This window comes from Pteropus medius, unplaced genomic scaffold, assembly GCF_902729225.1.
Source record: "Pteropus medius unplaced genomic scaffold, Ma_sr-lr_union100, whole genome shotgun sequence".
Taxonomy (NCBI): Eukaryota; Metazoa; Chordata; class Mammalia; order Chiroptera; family Pteropodidae; genus Pteropus; species Pteropus medius.
Window position 1 is genome coordinate 4,600,023 of NW_024349801.1, and position 26,117 is coordinate 4,626,139.

The 26,117-nt window shown below is 43.1% G+C and overlaps 2 protein-coding genes and 1 pseudogene across 4 annotated transcripts; 1 reads left to right on the forward strand and 2 right to left on the reverse strand.

Moving 5' to 3' along the window:
* Nucleotides 1-244: 244 nt before the first annotated feature.
* On the reverse strand, nucleotides 245-8,365 carry COX4I1 (cytochrome c oxidase subunit 4I1). 3 transcript variants are annotated; one of them, XM_039888740.1, is made up of 5 exons: nucleotides 8,256-8,365; nucleotides 7,027-7,103; nucleotides 2,244-2,411; nucleotides 1,444-1,575; nucleotides 245-500 (listed from the first exon to the last, which is right to left on the reverse strand). In XM_039888740.1, exons 2-5 carry the CDS (start codon nucleotides 7,097-7,099, stop codon nucleotides 364-366), a joined length of 510 nt encoding a protein of 169 aa, XP_039744674.1. In that variant the 5' UTR covers nucleotides 7,100-7,103; nucleotides 8,256-8,365; the 3' UTR covers nucleotides 245-363. The 3 variants fall into 3 exon arrangements, with proteins under 3 accessions (XP_039744674.1, XP_039744673.1, XP_039744675.1); XM_039888739.1 differs by having other exon boundaries at nucleotides 7,027-7,100; nucleotides 8,256-8,361; XM_039888741.1 differs by having other exon boundaries at nucleotides 8,262-8,333.
* A 60-nt stretch (nucleotides 8,366-8,425) lies between these two features.
* EMC8 (ER membrane protein complex subunit 8) lies at nucleotides 8,426-25,248 on the forward strand. Its single transcript, XM_039888738.1, has 5 exons — nucleotides 8,426-8,958; nucleotides 17,307-17,383; nucleotides 23,436-23,505; nucleotides 24,157-24,251; nucleotides 24,782-25,248. Exons 1-5 carry the CDS (start codon nucleotides 8,728-8,730, stop codon nucleotides 24,939-24,941), a joined length of 633 nt encoding a protein of 210 aa, XP_039744672.1. The 5' UTR covers nucleotides 8,426-8,727; the 3' UTR covers nucleotides 24,942-25,248.
* On the reverse strand, nucleotides 11,617-12,770 carry LOC120622774 (TIMELESS-interacting protein-like; annotated as a pseudogene).
* Nucleotides 25,249-26,117: the final 869 nt, after the last annotated feature.

The window sequence follows — 26,117 nt, forward strand, 5'->3', positions numbered from 1 at the left end:
AGGGCCAATCCCAGAATAAAGGTGGCCATAGTGACTTCTGTCAGTCTGGACACTATGAAAGAATTTTAATCACAAAACTCTTGTCATAACCGAAAACATCTCATATGATGTCCCCATATACAATTTATTTTTGTCATTTCATTCATACCCAAAATATATTTATATCGGACACTTGGGAGAAACCTATTATGTTAAAAGTAACAGACACTTTCATTAGATCAAGAAGGAATCAACCACAAGGATGTCACGTAAACTGCTTATTTATTAGCATTCCAACTGCAAAATAATGGTTTCCAGTAAATATGCTGAACTGCAAGGAAATGACAGAACAAGATGAGGTTCAGATGCATGAATGGTGGGTTCTTATTTCTTCCACTCATTCTTGTCGTAGTCCCACTTGGCAGAGAAGCCCTGGATCGGGCTGACCTTCATGTCGAGCATCCTCTTGGTCTGCTTGGCCACCCACTCCTCTTCAAAGGTGTGCGGGATGGGGCCATACACTACAGTCCAAAACAACCTCATGAGGCAACACTGTCTTGACTAGTTGTTTCTAAGCCAATGTGCTCTATGGGTTAGGTCTTCCCCAAAACACTGGCAACCAGGTCAGTGAAGTCACCTGCCACTCAACACCCACACAAATGCACTGGTTTTGAATTCTGGGCACTGAGAACTCTTGATAGTTCAACTATTCCTTTGTTTATAAGTTAGCAGTTATATACGTAAGCTAAAACCAGAATGTCTTCTCTATAGGATATAGAGAATAGGATCTATAGGTTAGCAATGAGCAGAGAGTCAAAGGTGACTTGGGAGAAGATCAAAGACATGGGCACAGGTCTATTAACTGTTGTCCATAGTCAAATCACAACAAATTACACCTACTCAGAATGGGAAGATACCTATTCTGCCTGGAAAGAACGAACCCAGGAGAGGCAGCACTAGAATGCTAGGGAACTGATGTTGGAGTGGGCAGGCAACCCCGACAGTAAGGGGAAACGGTTAGGTCTGAAGACCCGGAATTCTGGTTGCGATAAACCAGAATTCTAAACAGCTGAAATAGCCCTTCAACGAGTAAGAGTTCTCTTCTCTTTGATCAAACCTTCACTACATCTTCTTCTGATAACTGACTAGTGAGCAGACAAACGTCTGCTGAAAATGTGTGCTGTACAAACTGATAAGTAGCTCGCTACTAAGCAGCTATGGCCCACCATGAATAAATGATTCTGGCTTATACTTCAGTTCACACAAGCCAATTTCACACACCTGGTCAACAATCATGGAATAGACCCCAGATTAGAGTCCCTGTCCTATGAAAGCCACCCCACAGCCCACTCCTGGGCACTCAAGGATGGAGCTGTGCTGGCTAAATCCAGGTCTTATGTGATTGAGGGCTTTTCACCTGAGAGTCACTCCAGGCACATGGTCCCTTTTCACCTCTCTACTCACCATAGTGCTTTTCCCAGATCAGAACGAGAGCGGTGAAGCCAATGAAGAACATGGCGGTGCCCACAATTGTCTTCCACTCATTTGTGCTCCTGTTCATTTCAGCAAAGCTCTCATTGAACTTAATGCGATACACTGGGAGCAGAAAGAACAGCTGTTTGCAGGAATAACGACCACCGGGACCAACCACTCCCTTGTCCTCAGCGCTGCATCCTTTCTCACCCCAACACTACAGAGGGGTGAACATGGCATTGAGAATATGATTGAGGCCTGTGGCTGTAACACGCTCACGCACATGCTCACATGTACACATGTTCTCATACATGCACATAAGAGTGAAGAAGATAATGGAGTTTGTTTTGGGCCAAAAAAAGTTTTTAAATTTTAAAAATGAAATTCTTTCTTCTCTAAATTACAGTATAAGGGTCAATTTAATCACATGTTTTCATTTCTCCTTCATACATGACAATGTTTTGCTGATGTCCTGTCAATAATTTACAGTAAACTCAGTCTCACCCAGCAGAGGCACTCAGACGCTGCATCCACATGCTACACACTCAACAGACCCACACTCAGCTGCTCTGTGTCCAGGTTCCTGTTCCTCCCCAGGGGCCAGTGCCCCATAAACACAAAAGGGCCTGGGCAGAAGTCCACCAGCCAAGCAAGGAAAGTGGGCCCTGGAGCAGCCTCACAGAAACACAATACACCGACCCTCCCATGCACGCTGGTCTCTGGGCAGCACCCCAGCACTCACAGTAAACACGCTTTCACACAGTGTGCCTGTCTTTTCCTTCAATACCCACATTCAACTTTTTCATCAATGGAGAGGCTGCTCCAGGGGCTCTTCTCCTTCTCTTTCAAGGCCTTCTGGCTGGCGGAAAGATTCTTGATATGGGTCACATCAGGCAAGGGATAGTCACGCCGGTCGACATAACTTGGGAGAGCATAGTCTTCACTCTTCACAACACTCCCTAAAAAACACATTGGCTAAATATCAGAAAATTCGCATAGGTTCGGAGTTTCAAAACAAAGTAGTACTTCTAAAAACCGAAATAAGCACATGTATGCACCCCCTGAAAAGCTCGGTCATGTAGACACTGTTCAAACAGCTGAAGGACTGTCATGTGGAACAGGGAGCGGGCTTGTCCTGCGTGGCCCAGACAGCAGAATGAGGATGGTAGGCAGGCAGCCAACAGCAGCACTTTTCATCACAGCCAAACGGAAACCTGCCAGGAGCAACCGCTCACAGAGGCAGCAATTTCCGCTACTAACAGTATTCACAAAGAGGTCAGACAAGGGCTCTCAGGGTTCCCTGCCCTGGGCCGAGACTGAACTAAACGAAGGCCCTTCTGCGAGTGACTTGAACTAATGAGGAAGAACAAAAACAATTAAAACTCATAAAAGAAATAAGTTCAAAGCTCGGAAACAAAGTCATATGAAAAGATAATTACTACATCTGTTTATCATAGCAGTAATAATAATGATAATAACAACAACAACAACCTGTGTCCAAGAGAGGATGGAGTTAGTTAGCTCCTTAGAAACATGTACTATAGAGCCATTTGTTCTGTCTGTTCAACAAATGTTTGCCTGCTATATGCTAAGCATGGTTCTAGACATCTGGGATCATTAGTGAACAAAACAGATTCCTATCTACTGGTGACTACATGCTAGAAGTAGGAAACAAACAAACCTAACAGACATATAAATTAGAGTATGTTAAGAAATGAGCCTCTGGAAAAAAAGAACAGAAAAAAGGAATAGGGGTACACATAAGGCAGGAAAACATTAAAACAGTAAAGAGAAAGAGGTACACCCGTGTGCTCAAAATGGAAAAACAATCACGTACTCATCAAGTCACAGAACAATATCAAGGTTGTTTTGTTTTACTTTTTAAAAATGTAAATCATGTATATGTACTCACATGTACATATAACTAAAGACACGAAACTCTAGGCAAATTACACTCAAGTTGTTATCAGGGGAAGACAAGAGGATGAAAGGGGGATTTCTGCTCAAGTAGAAATTTTAGTTCCTTAAAATGCATCCCCATGTATTACCCCAGTAAATGTAAATAAGAAAAAGGTTCAGATAGCAGGAAAAAAAGAAATATTTTAATTTTTAATTAAGGTTTTCCCACTGATAAAAGTTTTTTCAATTTCCATCCAACATCTGCAAAAAAACTTTATGATCCAAACTGGTACAGAGGTATGAAGTCCTGCAAAAATGCTTCACCTCTATTAGTTTAGTCCCAATGATTAAAATCTCCCAAATCATGTTACTAGTGAAATAAAACATTCGGCCTTAAGCAAAGCAGTATCATTTCTCTAGATACTTATCTTTGCCATGCAAATGACTGGGACATTTATATATCTATACTCGACCTTAACCCAAAAGGATTTGAGGTGAAAATGGCTAGAATTATTTTCCAATTTTACAATTCTCAGATTCTATTAAAATAAGTAAACTAAAAATAATGGTTATACATTAACACACAGCTTACACATGAATCATCAAAAACAGATGTAAATTGGGGTGATGAGAATGTTCTAAAATTGATTGTGATAATTATGGTACAACTCAAGGACTATACTAAAAAACCACTGAAGTGTACACTTTAAAAAGGTGACTATGTTATGTGAATTTCATCTCAACAAAACTTATTATAAAGATGTACAGTCATGCACCACATAACAATGTTTCAGTCCCCGATGAACCACATTTCTAATGGTGGTCCCATAAAATTATAATGGAGATGAAAAATTCCTAACACCTAGTGATGTCGGGGCCATTAAACACTATAGCAATTGTTCACATGTTTGTGGTGATGCTGGTGTACACAAACCCACTGCACTGCTAGTCATATAAAAGTTCAGCACGTACAATTATGTACAGTACATAATACGTAATAAATGACTGTGATTAATTTATGTATTTACTATACTTTTGTCATTATTTTAGAATGTACTCTTTCTACCTACAAAAGTTTGCTGTAAAACAGTGTGCCATGCTATACCAGCAGCAGCCTCACACATCCCATGCTTACCCAGTCTCTTGATTGCATTTTCTCTTGTACTTGATTTAATCTCGTTTTGTGCAGTAACATGGTATACAGGCTTGTAGCCTAGGAGCAAAAGGTTACACCACAGAGCCAAAGGGTGTAGAAGGCTGTAGTAAACAGCGTTGTGGAAGTACACTCTAGGACAAAATTGGCCAATGACACCTTTGCCAGAATGTATCCCAGTCGTTAAGTGGCACATGACTGTAAATGCTCGTAACCTTGGAGCACTCTTAGGCATAACATTGTATTTTCTAGAACAACAACTAATTCATGATCTCAGAGCTGCCAGGGGTTCTTTAGCTCTTTAGGTTTGGTCCCCTAGCAAATGGGGGTGGGAGAGCAAAGGTCAACATACCAAACTTTCCTTTGAAAAAGAGAGAAAAAGCAAAGATTTTGCATTCTAGTGAATGTTTTATTGTGTCTATCCTCAACCTGAATGGATTTTTGGCTGAGCCTCTGCTAAAGACATGTGGTGAATTTGAGCTCCCCTCACAATCAGATGTGTCACCCCATAAATATCCAAAGTAACAGTGGCAACTACCGATGGCACTCCACAGTGTTACCATTTTATGTGAAGAACAGGTTCATGTATTCATGTATCACTTGTATAATTAAAAGTTAAAAATTAAAGAACAAGACTTGTCTAAGAGACTACAGTTTTCTCCATCTGCCTATTATGTGCTGGAGATGCAGCCATGAATAAGACAGGCCAGGTCCCTGGCCTCAAAAAACCTGCACTCTAGAGGCAAAGACAGACAATATTCAAACACAGACACAAAACCAACAGTACGTCAGTGCTCTAAGAAACAACAGGGCAGGGCGATGATGTAGGATAGAGCATCTTCAGCACAGGTGGTCAGAAAAAGCTATTCTAACCTGCCTGATGTATGTGAGGAACAAAATACTGTACCACTGGTTGCTGGGACTGTGAGCAAACAGGGAGGGCTGGTTGGGTTGTTTGCTTTTTGAGTATCGACGTGAAGAGATCAGAAAGACCAACTGCAGTTCTTACTCTAGACATGAGAAGCCACTGGAGGGTTTCAAGAAAGGACCTGCTCTTACTTTCTCTGCCAAAAACAATATCTAAAAGTAAGTCATGGCCAATACTACTATAAGCAACAGAAGCTAGCTTCCTATAAAAGAGCAAAATGACCAAAGGAACATGAAGGATCTTTGGGGGTGATGGAGACATTGTATGTTCTGACTAGGTTCATTGTTATACAGTGAGCTTACCAAAATCCAAAGAACGGTACACCTAGAAAAGATAACTTTTACTTTCCGTAAATTGTACCTCAAACAAACAAAAAGCTAAGTAAAACTATCAGCAAAGCCAAAATAGAAATAAAATGTAATCCTGTAAGTGACTCCCTAGGCTTTTAATGAGGAAGTTTTTTTTTCCCCATATTAAACAATTTTTCTTTATTACATATTCATTTAAATAACAGATATTTCGATACTTTCACTAAAATGATGTTTTAGAGTCTATGTCTACAGTGTTATCCTGGACAACAGGATTATAGAGAAATTTAAAACAGTATCACCAATTAAAAACACCAATTTCAAGGGAAAATTCACACATCAAGCTGTTTGGTAATAGTGGTCACTGGTTATTGAGCCCCTAGATACATAAAGCTTGCTCTCCAAGTTCATCATCCATCACTCAAGCTTTGCACTTGACCCCTCAGTAACACACCCTGCCATGCTGATTTGCATTTTTCCCTTTTGTTTACTTTCCCTCTGCCTGGAATGCCAATCCCCTCTTGAACATGAGGTTAAAACTACTAGTCCTTTGGCAAAGCAAAGCCTTTCCTCCAGAACCCTCCCCTGAACTCTAGGCCAGGCTAAATGCTTCTCCTCAGGAGCCATCTGTTACTGAAACGCTGTTTTCATGTATCTGTCCCTCCCCAGATTACACACATTCTTGTGGAAAGATTTCGTATCTCATAGTTTTTATTCTCAGTGCCTGACAGTGTCTAATACAGAAAAGATGCTTGATAAATGCAGAACTAAACTCACTATGTGCCAAGCACTGAACTAGGCTCTTTACATATATATTTCAAGTTAGAAAACAGATTCTTAAACTTAAATAGCTAGTACAAGATAGGAGATTAAATCCAGCTCAGGCTAGGAAGTTGAAGCACACTCTCTTCCACTGCCCTAAGAGTGTAAATGGTATTCAAGATAAGTGGTTGAGATTTTTTTTTTTGGGGAAGGGTCGTTAAGTCAAGTATAATGGAGAATAGCTCTTGAAAGGGATGAAACTTGAACTTGAAAAAATGGGAAAGGAAGGAAAAGGAAGAAAATATCAGTACAAGTAAAGATCCAGACTAGTATTCAATATGATTCATAAATAATCTTTACTCTAGAACTACAACCCATTAAAACATCCCTTCCCTAAAGTCTCTCAACAGCAGAATCAAGATCTTAGACATCTGGGTTAGAAACTCCAGCACAGGGCCTTACACATAGTGGGAGCAAAATGAAATTAGCTCAGCCTATTTAAAAGTAAGAAAAGTTACACTTACCGTGCGCTCGTACACACACCGAGGTGGAAATTGCTCGCTTGCCAATTAGGTTAAATACTCTGGTAGCCAACATTCTGAAAAATAAAAACATACACCTTTATGAATGAGGGCAAACACCTATCAGGAATGATTCTTTTTGCCCCAGTGCATTCTAGAAGTCAGTGCAATTTTTTTGTTTTCTTCTCCCCAATATAAATGACCCATTCTTCACTATTGACTCTGAATTCACAAAATAACCTAGGATGAAGTTTTTCTTAGCAGCAAGCACGACTTTATGAAAATTCATTATAAACCAAGTGCCATACTTTATACACACTTCAATTAGTAGAAAATGTGCTTTCTTAAAAAAAAAAACAAGCGGAAAAAACTTTAATAAAGAGACTGAAAAATCTAGAAAGGTAAAACAGTGTGCTGCCATGATGGGCTCCAATGATTGGAGAGAAAAGATAACAGCTCACAGGAACTGCGGCATGCACTGCATTCAACTGAGTTATTTGGTTAAAAATCGAATATGTGCATAGCATTGGAAAGGGAAATTAATCAGGGAGAAAGGCTGAAAATATGGCCCTGATCCAATTACAATCCCTGCGAATAACGGATGACCTGGATGACCCACGTCTCCCTTAGGCCCTTTCAGATTCAGGTCCATCTTCCCTCCTTAACTGGGCCGTTCAGGGCTGTGGACGATGAATAGGTTCCCCAACACATTCAGAAAATACCCCAATTAGTGCAGCATAAACAGAAGCATGACGTCAGAGCTAAACTCGCTCCTGTCTCGCTTTTCTCCCCCAGCCTAGCCCGCTGGCGGGGAAACAGAACGCCTCTCCCAGAGTCCGTTAAACCTGGAGCGGTCGCGCAGTCACCGTTTTAAGGGGTGACAGCCAAGGCTGCAGCGTAGGCCTCGGGGCCGCCTCCGCGAAGGCCAGCAAGACGACCTGTCTCTTGAGCCAACGCCCTTCACCAGCGGGCGCTCCAAGGTCAGAACCCGAAACCAGACCGCGGTCAGGTCAGAGCAGGTGGAGCCCGGCAGGATGCTTCTGGGCGGCACACAAACCGCTACCCGGCGGCCCCCGAGTCTGGAGCCCCCAAGGGCTGACCTCAATGTCACCAGGGTCTGAGGCCCAACTGCCGCTTCTTGCAGGCGCTGGGCCGCCAGCACTGACGGTATCTCCCGGGCCCCCAACCTCCCGGGTCTCCCGGGGGCGCGGGCCAGGAGCCGACCGCCTCACCTGCCGCCGCCGCCGCCGCTGCCGCCACCGCAGCCACGCTCGATGTGCCCGCCGCGACCTCCCTCTCCGCCCCGGCTCCTCGCGACCGGAAGAGAGCGAAGCCGCGCCGCGGGGCACCACGGGATCTAGGAGGACTCCGCCCCTGCGCCGGGCCGCGCCGGAGGTCGCTGGAGCGGAAGGAGGGGAACGCCGCGAATGTCGTAAAACGCGGGGCCGGACTCCTTTCCGGCGGCGCCGGGCGAGAAGCGCGAGGAGAGTCTGAGGCGGGCGCTTCGGCTTTCTCCGGCCAGAGCTGGTGTCCGAGGACCCCAGTCCGAAGCGGGACTGAGCGTGAGGGGGTCTCCGTCAGTCGCGAGGCCACGCCAGGCAGCCGCCCCCTCATCCCACTTCTCCACTGAGGCGCCGCGCGGCTAGGCAGCGGATCCAGGCCTCAGCCAGCGCCTAGGGCCTCCGGAGCCCTCCCGGGCTCAGCATGCCCGGGATGAAGCTAACCACCCAGGCCTACTGCAAGATGGTGCTGCATGGCGCCAAGTACCCCCACTGCGCCGTCAATGGACTACTGGTGGCCGAGAAGCAGAAGCCGCGCAAGGAACACCTGCCCCTGAGCGGCCCGGGCGCCCACCACACCCTCTTCGTGGACTGTATTCCCCTCTTCCACGGCACCCTGGCCCTCGCTCCCATGCTGGAGGTGGCCCTCACCTTGGTAAGCATGCGAAGGGCGCCTGGCTGCCCCTCGGAGGTTGGCTTGCGGTCGGCTTCCATTTAGCCCCAGCTGGAAGCCGACAGGTGCCCGGCGGGAGCCTAGAACCCAACCCCTGAGGTCGCCATGAAGATGAACGGGATGACTCACGAGAGCGCGTAGATCTTTGCCCGGCACTTGGGAAGCGCTCCGCAGGTGACAGCTCATAGTAGCGGCAGCACAAGAAGCCACTTTAACTGTTGTGGGTGTTTTAAGAGGTGCTTTAGGCAACAAATAATATATTAATTTTCTCAAACCAATAACTTTTATAGGAACAAGCCATCGTTAACAGGTGTTTACATTTGGAGTCTTAAGTCGCGCGAAGATTCGATGCGTTGGCATCTAAACGCTAGAATTTACTTCTCGAGCACCTTCCCAGAGCCGGTTCCTCATCTGACATGAGTGTAAACGCTGTGGTTCTTTTGATGTTGGTGTTCTAGAGTCCCTGAGTTGAGACACGTTTAGAGAGAATGTTGACATCACAGGGGCTGTTCCCCTTGAGTGTGTGTGAGCGCTGTATAAGGAGAATTTGGTCCCGTTAGTGACTTATCTAGAATGCTCTCATGGTTTTAAAAGCTCAAGACTGTGAAATCAAAAAGCTGGAGCACTCGTTCCTTCTGTCCATCACACTTTCACGTGTCTGCTTGCAATGACTGCTTTATTGAGGCACAATGGGGAAAAGACTTACAGATAAACTGGCTGGTAATCAAATTCTAGGCAATAGTTTTTTGAGTTGTGATGCTCAATAAAGGAAAAAAGACCACCTGTAAATTCCAGTGAGTTGTTAAAACCTTAGAGAGAAATAAACTAGCCTCAGACCTGCCTCAGTACCTGAGCTGAGCTACTGGTTGTTGGTTTTTTTGTTTTTGTTTTTTCATGTAAGTATAAACTGATACTAAAAACATACTAGTTAATTCATGCAAAAGGTCGTTAAATTTGAGATGGTGTAGGTAGAAATCCTATCTCTATATCTCCCACCAAGTAAAATGAATCCATTTCATAATTTACCTGATTATGACACCCATGTAAATTCTTGATAAGCAGGAAGTTCCTTTGGGCAAACAGTCATGGCTCAAGGTTACTGGGCACATCTTTGAGTGCCTATTAAACCATCATTGTTTGGATTTCTTCTCTCTGGGCAGAAGATAGATAAGAAGTAGATGACATAAAATCAACCATTTTAGCTCCTGAATGCACTGTTGGTACCAAAAAATCCATGGATCGTGCATGTATATATTTTAACACAAGTCTTTTCAACTAACTGTCTTAATTCTGTTATCAAGGGAATTGCAGGCTAATTGCATATATGTAGTGCATTCACTTGCAGAGAACTAGGCTTGCCAGTCGTATTAATGCAAGATTATTTGTTTCTCCAAAAGTGCCATGCCTGTGATGCAAGAGGAATATGGTGTGGATCAAACACAGTACTTGCTTAGCAGTTGAACTTGTATCAGGCAGACAAGTACAATACTGAAGAATAGATGCCATATGTAGGGTTAAGCAGAATGTGGTGAGGGGTCTGAGAGAAAAGTCAGCTAACCGAGGATTGCAGAGTTAGGGAAGGCAGATTTCCCAGAGAAGGGGACATACAAGTGGTATTCATTGGGGCAGCCATAGTAACCCAGGGGTTGGGGAGAGAATATTCAAGGCAGAGGACCAGCATGTGCTAAGACCAGGAGAAAATGAAGTGGGGGAGGAAGCAAGCTAGTGTGTAAAGGGGCCTGGGGTAGAGAGTTGAGCAGTGGACAGATTTCATAGATAACCTTGCAGATGACACAAAGGAGTTAGGGCACCTTCTTCATGAGGACAGAAGGAAGCCACTGGAGGAGAGTTGCATGCTCAGACTTATGTCTTGGAGCAATTGTTCCAACCTGCAGCAAAGAGGGTGTTGGATACAGGAGTATGTATGGGACTAGAGACAGAGAGATGGCCTAAACTAGGGGAGAGCCAGATGGGAGAATCCACAGGACTCAGTGACTAATCATATGTGGATATAGGTAAAGGAAGCAAGGATGACACCTCAGTTTCTCACTTATGCATTGGGAGGACAGCGGTGCCTTTCACTGAGAGAAAAACGAAGATAACCTAGTGTTGAAAAGTGGATCTGGAGCTCAGAAGATGGATAGTCTAGAGATACAGACAGGAAACCAGTAGCTTCTCATTGACTCGAAGCCGTGCGAGGAGATCGGATTGACTAGTACAGTGTGTGGTATGAGGAGAGAGCCATGTTCAGAAGCCTGAGGAACTAGCTTTTCTGGAGTGAGTGGAAGCGTCATCACAGGGTAACCGAGTGGTGAGAGGAATAGGAGGAAAAGTTCTGTTGATTTTAAGTCCATATAAAATCCTATCAAATTCCTAAGAGCATCTTGAGACAAACTTGAACTGCCCTTGGAATTGTCAAAATATTACTAATTATTCTCATTCTTAAGTAACCTTTACAGAGTTAAAGTGCTATGTTCCCATCATAAGAAATGAGTGTAATAGTTGAGGTAATTAAATATACTAACTATAAACAATTGCATTTGAATCACCTTTACATGAATTTTCCCCAAGGAGCAGTGCTGTTTCCCAAACCACTTACCTGGGGAGGGAGGATGCCCAGAGGGAACCTTGACTCTTAAGATGGGCCCACTGCCTCCAGCTTATTGAGAAGGAAAGGGCACTGCATGGAAGCCCTATTCTTTTTTTTTTTTTTTTAGGTTAATAAGGAACAATTAATAATAACCAGATTTTAAACAGGAATCTATAAAGGTTTTACTAATAAGGATTTCAAAATATGTAGTAATCTCAAACTCGGAAGACACCAAGTTAACAGATTTCCTCTTAGTTGAGGCCTGTCCAACCTCAAAGGACTGGTCCAGTCATGCTTTCTCTATTTTTAATTCCTCCTCTTCATTTACAGTATTGGTGGCAGCATCATTATGCAGATTGTCTAGAATGTCTTTGTTAAATCCATCTGACTTCTCTCTTTGATCCTCACCCATGTTAACATCTTCAGCTATCTGTGCTCTGGGTCTGTTCATTAACAAATCATTATCTAGGGACTACTACTATTACTCAGTAGCTTTGCCTGCCTTGTTTCCAAGGCCAGTTGTTTATTTCCCTCAATTCTTTGTTTTTGTTCTTCCATTAGGCTTCTACTTGACTCAGAAGCAAAGTTCTCACTTTCAGATGAGTTTGTCAAAAAGGGATCTAATTCAGTAGCAGGTACATCGTGGCCATTATTTTCCCCTTTCATCATTGCTAATAAAATCTTCATGCAAAATAGGGAGATCAAGACGAATTCATTTTAAACGGATCTGAACTTCCTTTTTATTTCCTAAATATTCAACTCTGTCAGTAAAATCCTCAAATTGCAGTTTAGGGAATAGCCTGTGTGCCCACTGCTCTGTGTATCTGATCAGTGTCTTCAAGTCTTTACCCTCATGACCTTTACCTTTGAATTTTACCTTATCAAACATGTCTAATGCGGGAAGCCCTCTCTCTGAAATTAATTTCTGAGCATCCAGCTTGAGCATATTCCTTTTAACTGTTCTCTTTGGAGGTACAGAAATAGGTGCTCCTCTTCCTGGCTCTTCATCAGGTTCAGCTCCTTCACCATCTTCTCTCTCTGGAAAAGCTGGAGTTAGGAAAGGATTTGGCAAAGTTTCATCTTCTACGTACTCATAATCTGGTAGTCAGTCAATCACCTCACAAAGACTGCAGCGGCCACAGCACCATACTTGGTGCAGTGGATCAGAGCTCCCTCTGTTCTGATCTTGCTCCCTCTGGGTCATTACACTCTGCACTTCAGACTCTCAGCTTCCAGCACTTCCCCCAAACTTGCCCTTCATTGTTTGAGTCTCTCATCCAGCAAAATTAAGTCCAAACTGGATTTTCTGCAATAGCTTATTTTCAACAGTAAAAACAAACTGCCCAAGTACTGTCCTTGCCAAACAATAGTGGTTTATGCTGTCATTGACCAAAATTTTGAATCATAGCCTCAGCATTTGACGAATGTGAAAAAGATGCCAATCGATTAAATAACCTTCACAGTACACTAATAAAGGAAAATTTACAATTTGAGTCCATCCAAAAATTTTGTTAAGGTATTTAAGTTTATATTATTCAGCTTTGACTTAGCAACTTTATAACCTAAAGGCAAAGAAAAATCTCAGCGCATGGAGCCATAGTTTATCAGTGTTATCTGCTATGGAAGATGTAATTTTAGTAAAGCATCTAAATCCATGAAACTATAAACAAGGCCTTATTCGCATGGCTTTTTTCTATTTAGGGAATTTCATATTGTAATTATTTTCGGTAAGTGGGAGAGGCTGACTTGATATGTAGCCCATCAAAAGGCAACATCAGATTCCTTTGAAAGGTTTTTCACTGTAATTTTCCATTAAAAAAAAAATCCTTGCATTTCTGGGTGCTATTTATGTTTTTTAAGTACTTACGCTTGCTATTTATCCTTAGAACCCTTTGACGTAGGTAGTGACAGAATTATTTCTAATAGCAAAAACCCATAAAATATTAGTAGGAAAATTAGCATAAACCTGCTGTTTCTCTAAGCCCTTTTTGTCCTTTCCCCTCTCTTTGATTTCCTAGCACTGTGGAGCAGCTTTCGATTACATTCTGCTCAGATGACTTTCTTATTTGCCGGTTGGCCTAATCACCATGATTTTGGTCCAGAATTCTTTCTACTACCTCAGTGTACACCTTCTCTGTGCTCATTTGCATGACTGCTGTCCTCTGGCCTTTTCCTAAGCCCCCTACTCCCTTCTGCCCCTTGTTTGTCTCCAGAACATTCGTATGCTAGCCTGGGAGGAGATGGCTGCTCTGGGTCTTCCTTTTAATTCTTCCCCTTGGCTTCTCCCTCTGTCCCCATCCCATCTACCTCCAGAGCTCTTCTTTCATTTATTCAGCTACTTTCTCTTCCATATAGAACTCATCATCCCACTCGAGAAAGAGCTTTTCTTCTCAGTGAAACTAACAGCCCCTTTACTTTTAGCCTCCAAGGCCTGCTTATTGCTACAGATAGGAAGACTCACAGACAACCTCAACTTGTAAGTGGCAAGCCCTCCTCAGAGTGGCTTATTTTTATCAGTGCCCTGCCTTGCCTACTTTATGGCTGTTGTATAGTCTTGTAAAATGGGTAATAGTGCCTTAAAAATTGTAAGGTGCCTCACATTTGCAAAAGTTCACAAGTTTACTAAGAAAAGCTACTATCTTTGTGCTGAGCCTAATTGGGAGTGAATGGGTTGAACCCAAAGCCTTTAGTAGTTTTGGTGTCTGGAACGGAATGAGTCTAAAATTGCATCGAACAGAGGGTGATGGGCTTAATGCCAAAGTAAGAGTGTCCTTTCTTTCTGAAAGTAAAAGAAATTTCATGAGTAAATGCAGAATTTGGACCCTGTACTCAGTCAGTTTTATTAAGCTGACATTAGGTTTCAAGGTGTTACCCTAAACTGGTTTTCATTTTGACTGTTCGCAGGGTACATGACAGGAGTAGGGAATCATAGCAGCAAGGCAAGGAAAATAGAAATGGATTCACTGAGAACAGAGGTTAAACGGCTTCTCAGTTCTTTTGCCTTGCCCAGCCCCCCTCAGGAGGGAGTGAATTGCCTTTACTGAACAAGCTACTGCTTAAATCCACTAGGATTTTCATTAACAAGCCATTGGGCTTACTGCAGGAATCTGAAGGCCCTCAGGACCTGCCTTCCCCATCCCTACTCCGACCCCTGTCCACACTGCTCATCTTCCACACGCTGACTTTTACTCCACACCAGGTCACTCTTACCTGATAATATCCGGTATCATTTTCAAGACTGTCAAAGAAAACTCTTCCCCTCATTTGTTTACCCTGTCTCTGTGGACTCTGATCGCTGGTAGGGAGGCCTTAGTCAGTTCTCCATTCTTCACCTGGTGGCCAGTTGTGTCTATATCTAGATAGCTGTGGACAGGGGTTGGGGTGGGGATCCATACAGTTAACCTGGATATTCTCGTTTGAATCATTCAAAAGTGTCTAAAACTAAGCTAGAGCTTTTGTAACATGGTTCACTTTTAGAGTAGCCTCTTGAGAGAGTTCTGCTAGAAGTTCAAGGTAGTGGCATTATTTTTCTGCTGGAATTTGGTTAGGCCCTTGAAGTTTTTCATACAGGAATTTGCCCTTCATCAGGTGAAGTGTAAGTAGAGGTGTGCAGTGTGTTTGCTGAGGGGCCCTGCACCCTTGCCTTCAGCCCAGGAAAGGAATCTAGGACCAGCTTAGGCTGCTCACTGAAAACTGCTGCTGGGGATAGTCAAGACGTCACCAGTAACAAATAATTTATCTTATTTTTGTATTAAACAAACTGTGATCAGCCAAAAAATAGCCCCCAAAATGTCCATGTTCTAATCCCCAGACCCTGTGAATATGTTAATCTTACACGGCAGAAGGGACTTGGCAGATGAGATAAGGGTTTTGAGATGGGGAGATTATCCTATATTATCTGATGGACCCAGTGTAAGGATCCTTATAAGAGAGAAGCAGAAGTTCACTTAGAGTCAAAGATGTGATGACAGAGGCAGAGGTCAGAGTGATGCAGCCACTAGCTAAGAAATGTGGTGACCTCTAGATGCTAGAAAAGGCAAGGAACAGATTCTCTCCTAGAGCCTCCAGGAGTCGGCCTTGCTGACCCATTATAGACTTCTGACCTATAAGATAGTCTGTGTTGTGTTAAGCCACTAAGTTTGCGTAATTTGTTACAAAGGCAATAGGAAACTAGACAGCCAAACTTGGGACACATCTGTAGTTCTAACTCGGTATACAAGGACAACCCTCTGAGGACACACTTAGAGGCCAATCTTTGATTAGAAACGAAGGCTGGGAGGGCTATACTAAAGGAGAGGCTAAGTTAGTGGGTCTAAGTTCAGGGAATGGGGCCAAATGCCACATTTTAAAGCTAGGCTGTGCCCTTTGGTGCTACATAGAGATAAGTTGAGGAAAAAAAAAATGAAAGAAATTGCTGCTGTAAGCAGCAATGGAAAATTCCTGCAACCCATTCTTTTAAGAGATGATAGAAACAAAATATAAGTAATTTTGGAGTTATTTGCAGCAAAGTTACAGTGAAAAAGCCATTATAAATATTTTGGATACGTAGCCTTAATCTTTTGGGTGGATGACCAAAACATCTAATTGGTTCAATGAGCCTTGGTTTTGACCCAATATGGTAATTCGTGAGCTCTTAGGAGGCCAGAATTATTATTCTAATCCTTGTGTGAGCCAAGGAACCTTGGACTATAACCGTCTTCTAATGTCTGCTTTTAGTCATAAAGGAGACTGTCTGAGGTCCAATCCAGAGTTCAAGAAAAAGAGCAATAGGTTTATGTTTTTTAAAAAAAGGAAAAGGAAAAACATTTTTAACCAATTAATTCACTGTGAAAAAAGCAAGGATCAATTTTTTTTCCTCTTCTGCGGACTGAGAATAGAATTTATTGCAATGTATTATTAAAATTCCATTATAGCAAAACAATTGGGATGACCTTTTGTTTTTAATAATGGCATTAGGCCTGCAGGAAACGAAATCTGATGACAAAAGAGTGGCTTTATAAAATGTACAAAAAAACTTTCAAAGTCGGCCACCATGCTCCCATTTAAAATCATGTCGCAGGGAATTGAGTGTGTGTGTGTGTGTGTGTGTGTGTGTGTGTGTGTGTGTGTGTGTGTGTCAGTGTCCCAACCTGTATCTACCCCCCTGCACGCATGTGCCTGTTTACTCCACATCCCAGTATAAAGGGTTTTTCTTGGTATGTTGGTAGGAATACCAAAATATAGTATAAAAAGACTTGATTTCAAAAGAGACTTAGATTCCCATTCAGGCTCTGCTACTGGCTATGCAAACTTAGAAACTCTGAGCTTTAGTTTGTTTATCTGTGAAGGATTGATTTAAATGATCTTAAGAATTGTTCAAGCCTCCTCTCCCACCTCCCCACGGCACCTCACCTGTTTAATATGTGTTGACATTGAGGCTTTCTGCAGAAACTGGGCGAGGAAGTCATTTCATGTCCAGCCCCACCCCTCCTGGCCTTTACAGGGTCCTCATCTATGGGAAGACACGCCACCTCAGTGCAAATGAGATGAGAGGCCCATGCTGCTTCTGTGCTTTCTCTGGCCTCATGTGTTTTTCTGTGACTATCTGTTTTATTCTTGTAGCCTTTCTTCTGTGGAGAAGGATACAGGTTTATAGGCGCCTTGTCTCTGCATTGGGTGAGGGGAGGTCTGTTGTGTTTACTGAGACTTGATATTTAAGGAAAAATCATTTATCTTTTCCCAATTTTTGTTCCTCTTTCAGATTGATTCATGGTGCAAAGATAATAGCTATGTGATTGCTGGTTATTATCAAGCTAATGAACGAGTAAAGGATGCCAGGTATGTCCATACAAAAGCCCTCTGTGGTCTGAAGGAACAGCCACGCGACAGACTATCTCTAAGAGACGATCTCCAATGTGCTTTTTGACCTCCTGTAGGCTCAAGATATGAAATCTGTGACAGCAAAATCCCTCTCCACCCTCTGTGTTTGTTTATAGTATTTGAGGGGAGCTGTGGTATGGATAATTCCAAACAATAGAAAGTCTAAACATTTATATTAACTTCAAGATTCTGTTTTGTATCTTTTTTATTTGGCTTGAAGGCAATTCATATAGTGAAAATAATAGTCATGGGCCTTCAATTTCAGTCCCCAGTCAGCTTTGCTTTGCTTCCCATTCCCAAACTAGGAATGAGGTAGAGCAGAGCATTACGAAAGAATACTGCTCTCGTTTAGGCTAAATAAACTTTTAGGCTTGGTGCTCTGAGAGTCTAATACTGTGATGAAAATGTGTTTGCTGCTTCCTTCATATTTGCTGCTGTTTTCATGCTCCTGGTTTCTTTCTCACTAATAAGCAAAGTGGAGAACTCTGCTTTATTTCTGCCTCATTCTTGGCCTCAACAGAAAAAGGTGACACACTGAAGTTAGGATAATTTGAGGAGGGCTTAATAAGCAGATACTTTCCAAAGGTGTGTACAGTACATAAGAGAACTTATGAGTAGTGCAGTAACCCAACGCTGGTAACAAAAGCCAATACCATCCCTGAGCCTGACAGGATGGGAAGGAAAGAGTTGAGTAAAGAAGTCCACCTTGGGAAAAAATTAAGGTGTACACATTGCCAGTTATAAAAAGTCACAGATAAAAATTACAGTATAGGGAATGTAGTCAATAATATTGTAATAACTATGTATGGCATCAGATGGATACTAGACTTATTGGGGTGATCACTTTGTAAAAAAGGCATAAAAATGTCTAATAACTATATTGTACACCTGAATCTAATATAATACTGTATGACAACAGTAATAGAAAAAAATTTTTTAAGAAAAAAGAAGTCTTCCTTAAGAGGAGCTGTGCCCTTTGGTCAGGGGACACACCTGGCAGCCAGCCTGATGTGACCTTACAAGGAAAGCCCGGAGGAGTTGGCGCCCTGACCTTCATCTGAGTTCCCCCCGCCAGGAGCTAGGGAGGATATGAAGTCTCCTGCGTGGTATATGACAGGAGGCACTGACATGCCTTCCTCACGTTGTCAGAGCTGACTGACTCTAGTATCCAGGCAGTTAGGGAATGCAGTGAAGGACCCCAGACCTAAATTCCTGGAGTTATGTCAACTTGCCCAGCTAGGTGAGAGGTTGGACTCAATAGCATTTTTAGAAATAATACAGTGAACTGGTGACCAAGTATTACTGTCACTGTTGAGGCACAAATGCACTTCAGGGACTTAAACCCTCGTACTCTTAGAGAACTAGGTCCAGTTGGGACTCTGAGGGAGGCAGGATAACAAGTGAAATGCTGGGTTCAAAATGATCCCTGTTGAAGCCTCTGTTGGGATAACAGTGCATGGGCTCTCTTTCTCAACCTCAGTTTTTCAGCTTCTCCCGCTACATCTCTGACTGTTTTTTCTCTGAGCCCAGAAGCACCATTCGTTTCTCTTCCTCGGGTATATCTCTTACTAATAACCTCGCTCCTTCTGGAACCTCCTCTCCATTCCATTCGACCCACACTCCCGCCCCCCAATGTATTGACTCAGTTCTCCATTCCCATCCCTGATAAAAAATAAAGCCTGTTCATGGGGCCCATATCAGGCTTGGTGTTTGGGCATGAATGCCTGCCCCAGGTGGCCACGCTCTGCACTGAGCAAAACTAAAGACTCTTGACCCTTGCTTGCAGGCTGCTGGCTTGAATATGATAGATATTGCCAACACAGGACTAACATGAGACAGCAGGCCAGGTGCCATGAGGATAATGCAGAGGGCTGTGACAGCAGGAGCATGGCCAGAGACGCTCTCAGGAAGGGCTGCCATTTGAACTGGCACTCGAGCATGGGCAAGGTCTTGTCAAGTTCGGATGTGGAGGCCAGGAGGGAAGAGCATTCCAAGAGGGGATGACATGAGGAAGACACCAGGTAGAAATGGGGGCAGGGGCATGGAGTGTGAACACAGAAGAGATGCTAGGAAGTAAGGCTGGAAAGGTAGGGTGAGGCCACAACCAGGGCTCTAAGTTATTTCGAACTTCATTTTGTAAGCAGTGGGGAGCCATCCTTGGAAGGAGGGTTTTCCTGAACCGAGCAGTCCTTTCCCAGAGCCACTCTTAAAGGAGAGGAGACTAGACGAGAGGTAAGGGCACTGGCTTGTCAAGTGATCGTAGACATCTCCCTTTCCTTTATGCCCACCCCACCCCTAAATCCGTGCCTTACATGGTCTCCCCAGATGGACCTGCATAGGCTCTGTGTCTGCATATCTTATTTGGCTCATGGCCTCCCCATCTTCCTGCCTCTATTCAGACCTCATGCCATCCCAGCCTAAACTTATCTTACTCAGACACCATTTTCGTGCTATTCATATTTTCTAGAATTTCCCATTCCGTCACTCACTCTGTGCTTCTGGAGGGTTTACATTCCTCCATTGATGTCAGTGGTTAAGTACCTACTAAACAGCTATTTGTCAGATCCATAAGATTAAACTTGGGAGGGGTGGAGGCGGTGCCCCATAACCCTTTATTTCCATCTGATGAGTTTCTGCTGTACTTCAGGATTTCATCTACCCCTCCAATGTGCTGGTGCTGCGTTAGGAGTAAACCTAGAGTCCCTTACACCGTATCTGGCCTGGGGCTTTACTGACATCATCCTGTCTAATCCTCACAAGGACTCAGGTGAAGAAACTCCAGACAGGTCCCTGCACAAAGGCCACATAGCTTAGAAGCTCAGGAGCTGGAGTTGTACCAGCTTCCTTCTTCAGTACTATTTGCCTCTGCATGAAAGATCTTCCCTTCTCTCTTCAGCCAGATTAACTAAAAATTTGCTTTTCTTTCAGAAATATCAGCTGATTAACAGTGTCTTACAGCCTAAGATTTGGAGCCAGGTAGACTTGGATTCAAATCCTAGGTGACTTGGGCCTCAGTGGTCCTATCTGTAAAATGGAGCTAAGAGCTTATAACCTGAGCAAGTCGTCATGAGGATAGAGCGAAGCAACGCACAGCATGGTTAGCTCTGTGCTTGATTCAAAGTAAAGGCTAGTCCTGTGATTACTTTTTTCAAAAAAAGATCATTCATTGTTTTAATATTATAAAAAGAAATGTAAGGTGTTTGTAACTGCTTAACTCATTTCCAAAACTTGAAGTTATTACATGGTTTTATTGAGTCATAATTGCTGGAGTTTTGCTTTATAATTAGCATTCCATGTGGGTAAATTTCATTTCCAGGCAAAGTGCCATGGCCTGAGGTAGATGCTTAACAAAAAGCTTTTAGATACAAAATATAAGATCTCAGTTATGAGTAAATGCCTAGCTGTGTGCTGGTTGAAAAAGTGGGGTTAGCAAAGTGGTCTCTATCTCAGGTGCCTGCAGTTTTATTTGGCAGCTGACTCTTCACAAGAACAGGAGTTGATACAGACTGGTAGGAAACACAGTAATGACTTTAATATAATGCAACAGTCTTACATTAGGAATGAAGTAAGTCAGTATTTGAGACTAAGTGCATAACACAAAAAAAAAGTAAAATTGGCAATTCATTAACCATACGTTTTTTGCCCTCTTTAAAAAGAATAAATTTTAAATTTGAGTTCTTGGGCATTTGAAATGGTAGTTCTTGTTTTTAATGAATGTTTCTTGGCCCCCTTTCCAATAAAGTCACCAACTACTATGATAATCATAAATGTTAGGATAACAGTTTCGTAAGTTTCTTCATGGCATGCTTACGAGTACCTGGAAGATCATATATTTAGCAAATGCCAACTTCCTTTCCCTTTGCAGCTGAGGTGTAAGTGAGTCGGGACCGATAACGATGCCCAACAGTCGGGGTGTGCCTTTTCCACATTTGGTGGTTGCGTAGGCAGCCGTGTTCCTATTCCTCGCCATTTCCCATCTGAGCTGTGGGACTTGGCACTTGTCGACTCCTGGTAAATACAGTGAAGCACTCCCTTCACTTTAAGAGCTTTCTGTGCTGACCTGAGGGACAAGAATCCCTGGAGCCCTTTCTCTTTCAAAATGTTTTGTTGTTTCATTTTTTTAACGAAATACTGCAGACTCGATTAATCAGCATGTCGCTATAAATTCTCAACTTTGAAAGTGAAAATAGAATAATTAAATAACATTTTTTATAAAGTATTATCTGCTTTTTTCCAGCTCAATCATAAGTAAATAATTTTATAGTGTTTCTTTAAATAAACTCAATAAATTTTTTTATGCCTATTAAAATATATATCTCAGTCCGTACTTCAGAAAGCTGAGATTCTAATTGTGCAGGGAAAACGAGATGCACAAAAAGACAACTGCATGCCAAGGATTAAGTGTCAATGCTTTTTAGAAGCAAACACTCAGAGTTTAGAGAAGGGACAAATGGACCTCATCTGGGGCAGCTTGGCAAGACCTCCCAGAGAGGGTGACATTTTCTGGGCTTTAAAGATGGGAAGGAATTCTGCAAGCAGAGATTGGCATGGAAGGGCATTCCAAACAGGGAACAGTGTGGGTGAGGGAGGTGATATATAGACAGTTTTATTGACCAGGCAAATGATTTACTGAAATTTTAAAGACACACACAGCTTCATTCCTGCAGGTAGGAATGGTGGCTAGGTCCATGGTGAGAAAGGCCTGGATTTGTCAGACTGAAAAAAGTGGGCTTTCGTCTTACAAGCAGTGGTGAGTGGCAGGTGGGGGCAGATGGGTGATGGAAGTTTTATTTTTAGGAAAATTGATCTAAAGAGTTTCAGGATACATTAGATAAGAGACTAGAAGTTGAGACCAGTTAGGAAGCAATTTTAGAAACCCATGTCTGTGGTGATAGCCTGGACAAAATGGGTGATAGGGAGAATTAAGAAGGCAGAGGCAAGGAAAGAATCTATAGTACCTGGTGAGTAAGTGAAGAAAAGTAGGGAAGGTAACCTCAATCAGAGAAACTGGAAATAGGCCAGCCTGCCTGGACACAGTGGATTCCAGCTGGAAGGCCTTGGAAGAGAGGCAGGTGGCTGGTATGTTTCAGGGGTGTTGCCCCACAGAGGGGCACAGATTGCCAGATTGCACAATCGTGTGAGAAAATGGAGCAAGAGGGACAGGACTGAAGACTTATTAAAGAAGCTTAAGAAATGTGGTTGAAAGGGAGGAGAGAGGTTAGACAGTGGCTAGAGGGAAACAGTTAAGTAATTTTTTCCTAAAAAAAGAAAAGACTTATTCAGATTTGACAGCAGAGCTGGGGTCATTGGAGGAAGAGAGAATATAAATTAAGGTCTGGAGGAGGAGATCAGAGTGGATGGGCCTAGGGGTAGGATGAAGCCTCTTCCTGAAATCAGATAGAAAGATAACTCTGTGTTGTAGGGGTAGCCAGGGGTGATGTGGGAGCCACTCTGTAATTTATTTTATTGACTTAAGGTTGAAAGTTGTCATTTATCAAAGTTGGGATGGGGCAGGGCCAGAGCCAGCAATTGAAAGCCACAAGCATGGAGAAGATTTGGTATGGCTTAGGAATTTTAGAAACTTTTTTCAAAAGGAAAAGCAAATGACTCAATTGCCAGGAGCTAAGAGGTGGACAGAGTCACTCTGGGAGCTCGCAGATGGAAAAGGCAGGCGTAGGAGGCTTCTAGCCTGGAGCTTGCACAGGCAGGAGCGGTCAGCAGCAGTTCACCTAAGTGCCTGGCTGCACTCTCCACTGGATTTCAGGGAGGCTTTCTATTCAGAAGATGCCTTCGCAAGATCCCCTCTGCAAGGGTTTCCCAGTGGAATGAGACAGGACCTGCTTTGTACTGTGCTCCCCATTGCCCCTACAGCATTCCCCGTCCTCGGCACAAGTCATTGCAGCTGGACCGCTGTCAGCCCTTTTATTATTGTTTATTAACTGTGCTGTAGGTAGACATGTTGGGTAGCATTAACTAGAATGTGGTAAACTCACTGGTTCTTCTTCTGCAGTCCAAACCAGGTTGCAGAAAAGGTGGCCTCCAGAATTGCTGAGGGCTTCAGTGATACCGCTCTTATCATGGTAAGTCACTCTTGATTGCCTGTTGTGTCTTCTGTTTACAATGTGGCTACTGAGCATTCTCTTGCTAACATGGAGCTTTGCTGTATAAAGAGGTCTTCCTTTCTGCAGATATTTCATCAGACCATTGCCACCTTTTGCTGTCACAGCACATGGATCTCCAAAAGAGGAGAATCATTCAAATCTGGTGGTTCTCAGTGGGGTCCCCATGTCAGCAGTATAGCACGAGCAGGGAACTTGCTAGAAATGCAATTTCACAGGGCCCAGCAATCTGTATTTTCATAAGCTTCCAAATGATTCTGATGCACACTTAAGTGTGAGATCCCTGTAGGGGAAAAAGAAGGAAGGAAGGAGTCAGGTAGATATGTAGCTAACATAAGAGCCTTGTTAAACAATCTCAATTCAGACAGAATCCTAACGGAGAGGGAAGAAGTAATGTTTCGAAGCCCCACTTTTGTGAAAAAATAATGAAATACATGTTGTTTATCCTGCATAACATACAGTTTACCGTAGGCCGCGCTCGCGGTGTCTGTACACTGTAAGGCAGAATTTCTGCTGCGGGCCACGAGAAGGTGCCTAAGGACCTCCAGAAAGTGCTGGCTGTTGGCCGTTTGTTAACGCTCTTCACAGGTGTGTCCTTTGTCTTGTGTGCAGGTAGACAACACTAAGTTTACAATGGACTGCATGGTACCTACGATCCATGTGTACGAACACCACGAAAACAAATGGCGGTGCAGAGACCCACACTAGTGAGTGCCGTGTTCTTGGGGTGACCTGTGTGCAGAGTATGCTGGGGGCTGTTCCCGAGCACTCAGCTCCCCCTGGAAAACTGATGCCAACCTCCTGTGTTTTGTGAGGGAACGCACAACCCTCATACAGAAATCATGCATGTTCTTCAGCTGCTGGGGACTAAGGCCAACAGAGCTTCTGAGCAGTAGAGAACCGAAGTGTTACTCAAGGGTCTTCCTGTCCCCAGCCCCAGGGCACTGCTCTGCAAGCCAGAGCCTCTTCCCAGGCATTTGGTTTGGGTTTATTTGTAATAACTCTGAAAACATCGGTCATCTACCTCCAGCTCTTGCAGCGTTTCATTTGGAGGATTTTTTTTTCATATCTTAACCATGTTTTATATCAATTATGAACGTCTTTATGTGTTTAAAATGTACACGTTTGCTAGTACTCATTATTGTCTTCCTATACCACTCTTTATGTGGCAGGTTTTTTGTTTATTAAAAAGCCACCTTTTCGTTAAGAGGTTGATTTCTTCTGTTTCACCCCATAGCGATTACTGTGAAGACTGGCCGGAGGCCCAGAGGATCTCAGCATCACTCCTGGATAGCCGGTCCTATGAAACGCTCGTGGATTTCGATAACCACCTGGATGACATCCGGAATGACTGGACAAACCCAGAGATCAATAAAGCTGTTCTGCACCTGTGTTAGGGAGGGACTTCAGTGACTGGTCTCTGGGCATTTCCACTACGCTGAAGAAGAAAAGCTATTTTTAAATGTAGATAAAATATCTCATAGGCTGTGTGGAAAACTGACAGTTTTCAGCCGTGGCATGTGCCTTGAAGGAGGGCAGAATGTCCCATCAGTCGTCTTTTTAATGCAGAGTCTTTAGAAGCGGTACGGACTATCCAATCTGACTGTGGAGTCCTTCCCAGTTGCGTTACCGTAATCCTCCCTATCAAAGCTGTTTCTGCTTGTCCAAGATTGTTCCTATTAAACGATTTTAACTAACCTTTTATAATCTGGAGAAGATACTTTTTAAGCCAATAACCATGTGTTATCCCACATGAGAACGTTTGTGAGTTTTCATCCCGTTTGAGTTCATGTCCCATCCTGGGATTGGGCAGGCACATGGCATGCCGGTGCCCATGTCTGAGAACTTGTGTGTGGGTGTTCACTGGTCGGGAGGCCACAGCCACAAACAGCACTGCTCCACACGGTGTCGAGCTCACGTAGCCACCGCAGCTCTACACAGTGGGAATAATGCCACTGTTGCCTGAGAAACCATCATTAAGGGTGAAAACAAACATCGTTGGTAACGGGAGCCCAGTGTAATGCTACTCAATCAGCCAGAAAGCTTGTAACCTGTGGAATCAAATCAGGAAAAACGAAACAGTGCCAAGATTATTTTTAAAAGGCAAGAATCAGTCCTAACTCATTTGCATGATTATCCAATGGTTGTAATTTATGAATTTAAAATAATTATTTCTGTTGTATTTGAAGCAACAGGAGCAAAACAAAACTTAGACTCCCCAAGATTACAGAACACTGTAATGTTTTACGTGGAACTTATTATGGCCAAGCTTTTTAACCCAATCATAGGAAACTGAGAGAGAAATTTGATGGTGCCATTGAATTTTTTCTTTTTTATATGGATTATTTTGTGTGGAGTTAAGAGCATTATATCTTTTCTGCAGTCTTTTTCTTTGACCACATGAAGGAAATTTGTAACAATTGGTATGATCTATTGAAAGGGTTTGTGACACAGCATTCATTATTTTCTCTTGATAGGTAGAAAAAAGTAATTTCAAACAGTGCCTATAATAGATGTGCTTTCGTTGATCCACCAAATTCTCTCTTCCCCTCTCTTCAAACTACTCTTACCCT

What these genes read in the sequence shown, in the direction of transcription:
- COX4I1 (XM_039888740.1), bottom strand. Translation starts at nt 7,099, where the DNA reads ATGTTGGCTACCAGAGTATTTAACCTAATTGGCAAGCGAGCAATTTCC. An exon ending in GGTGTGTGTACGAGCGCACG is followed by an intron (nt 2,412 to 7,026) that starts GTAAGTGTAACT and finishes TGTGTTTTTTAG; the next exon opens with GGAGTGTTGTGAAGAGTGAA. An exon ending in CATTGATGAAAAAGTTGAAT is followed by an intron (nt 1,576 to 2,243) that starts GTGGGTATTGAA and finishes TTCTGCTCCCAG; the next exon opens with TGTATCGCATTAAGTTCAAT.
- EMC8 (XM_039888738.1), top strand. Translation starts at nt 8,728, where the DNA reads ATGCCCGGGATGAAGCTAACCACCCAGGCCTACTGCAAGATGGTGCTG. An exon ending in TGGAGGTGGCCCTCACCTTG is followed by an intron (nt 8,959 to 17,306) that starts GTAAGCATGCGA and finishes TTCCTCTTTCAG; the next exon opens with ATTGATTCATGGTGCAAAGA. An exon ending in GTGATACCGCTCTTATCATG is followed by an intron (nt 23,506 to 24,156) that starts GTAAGTCACTCT and finishes TCTTGTGTGCAG; the next exon opens with GTAGACAACACTAAGTTTAC.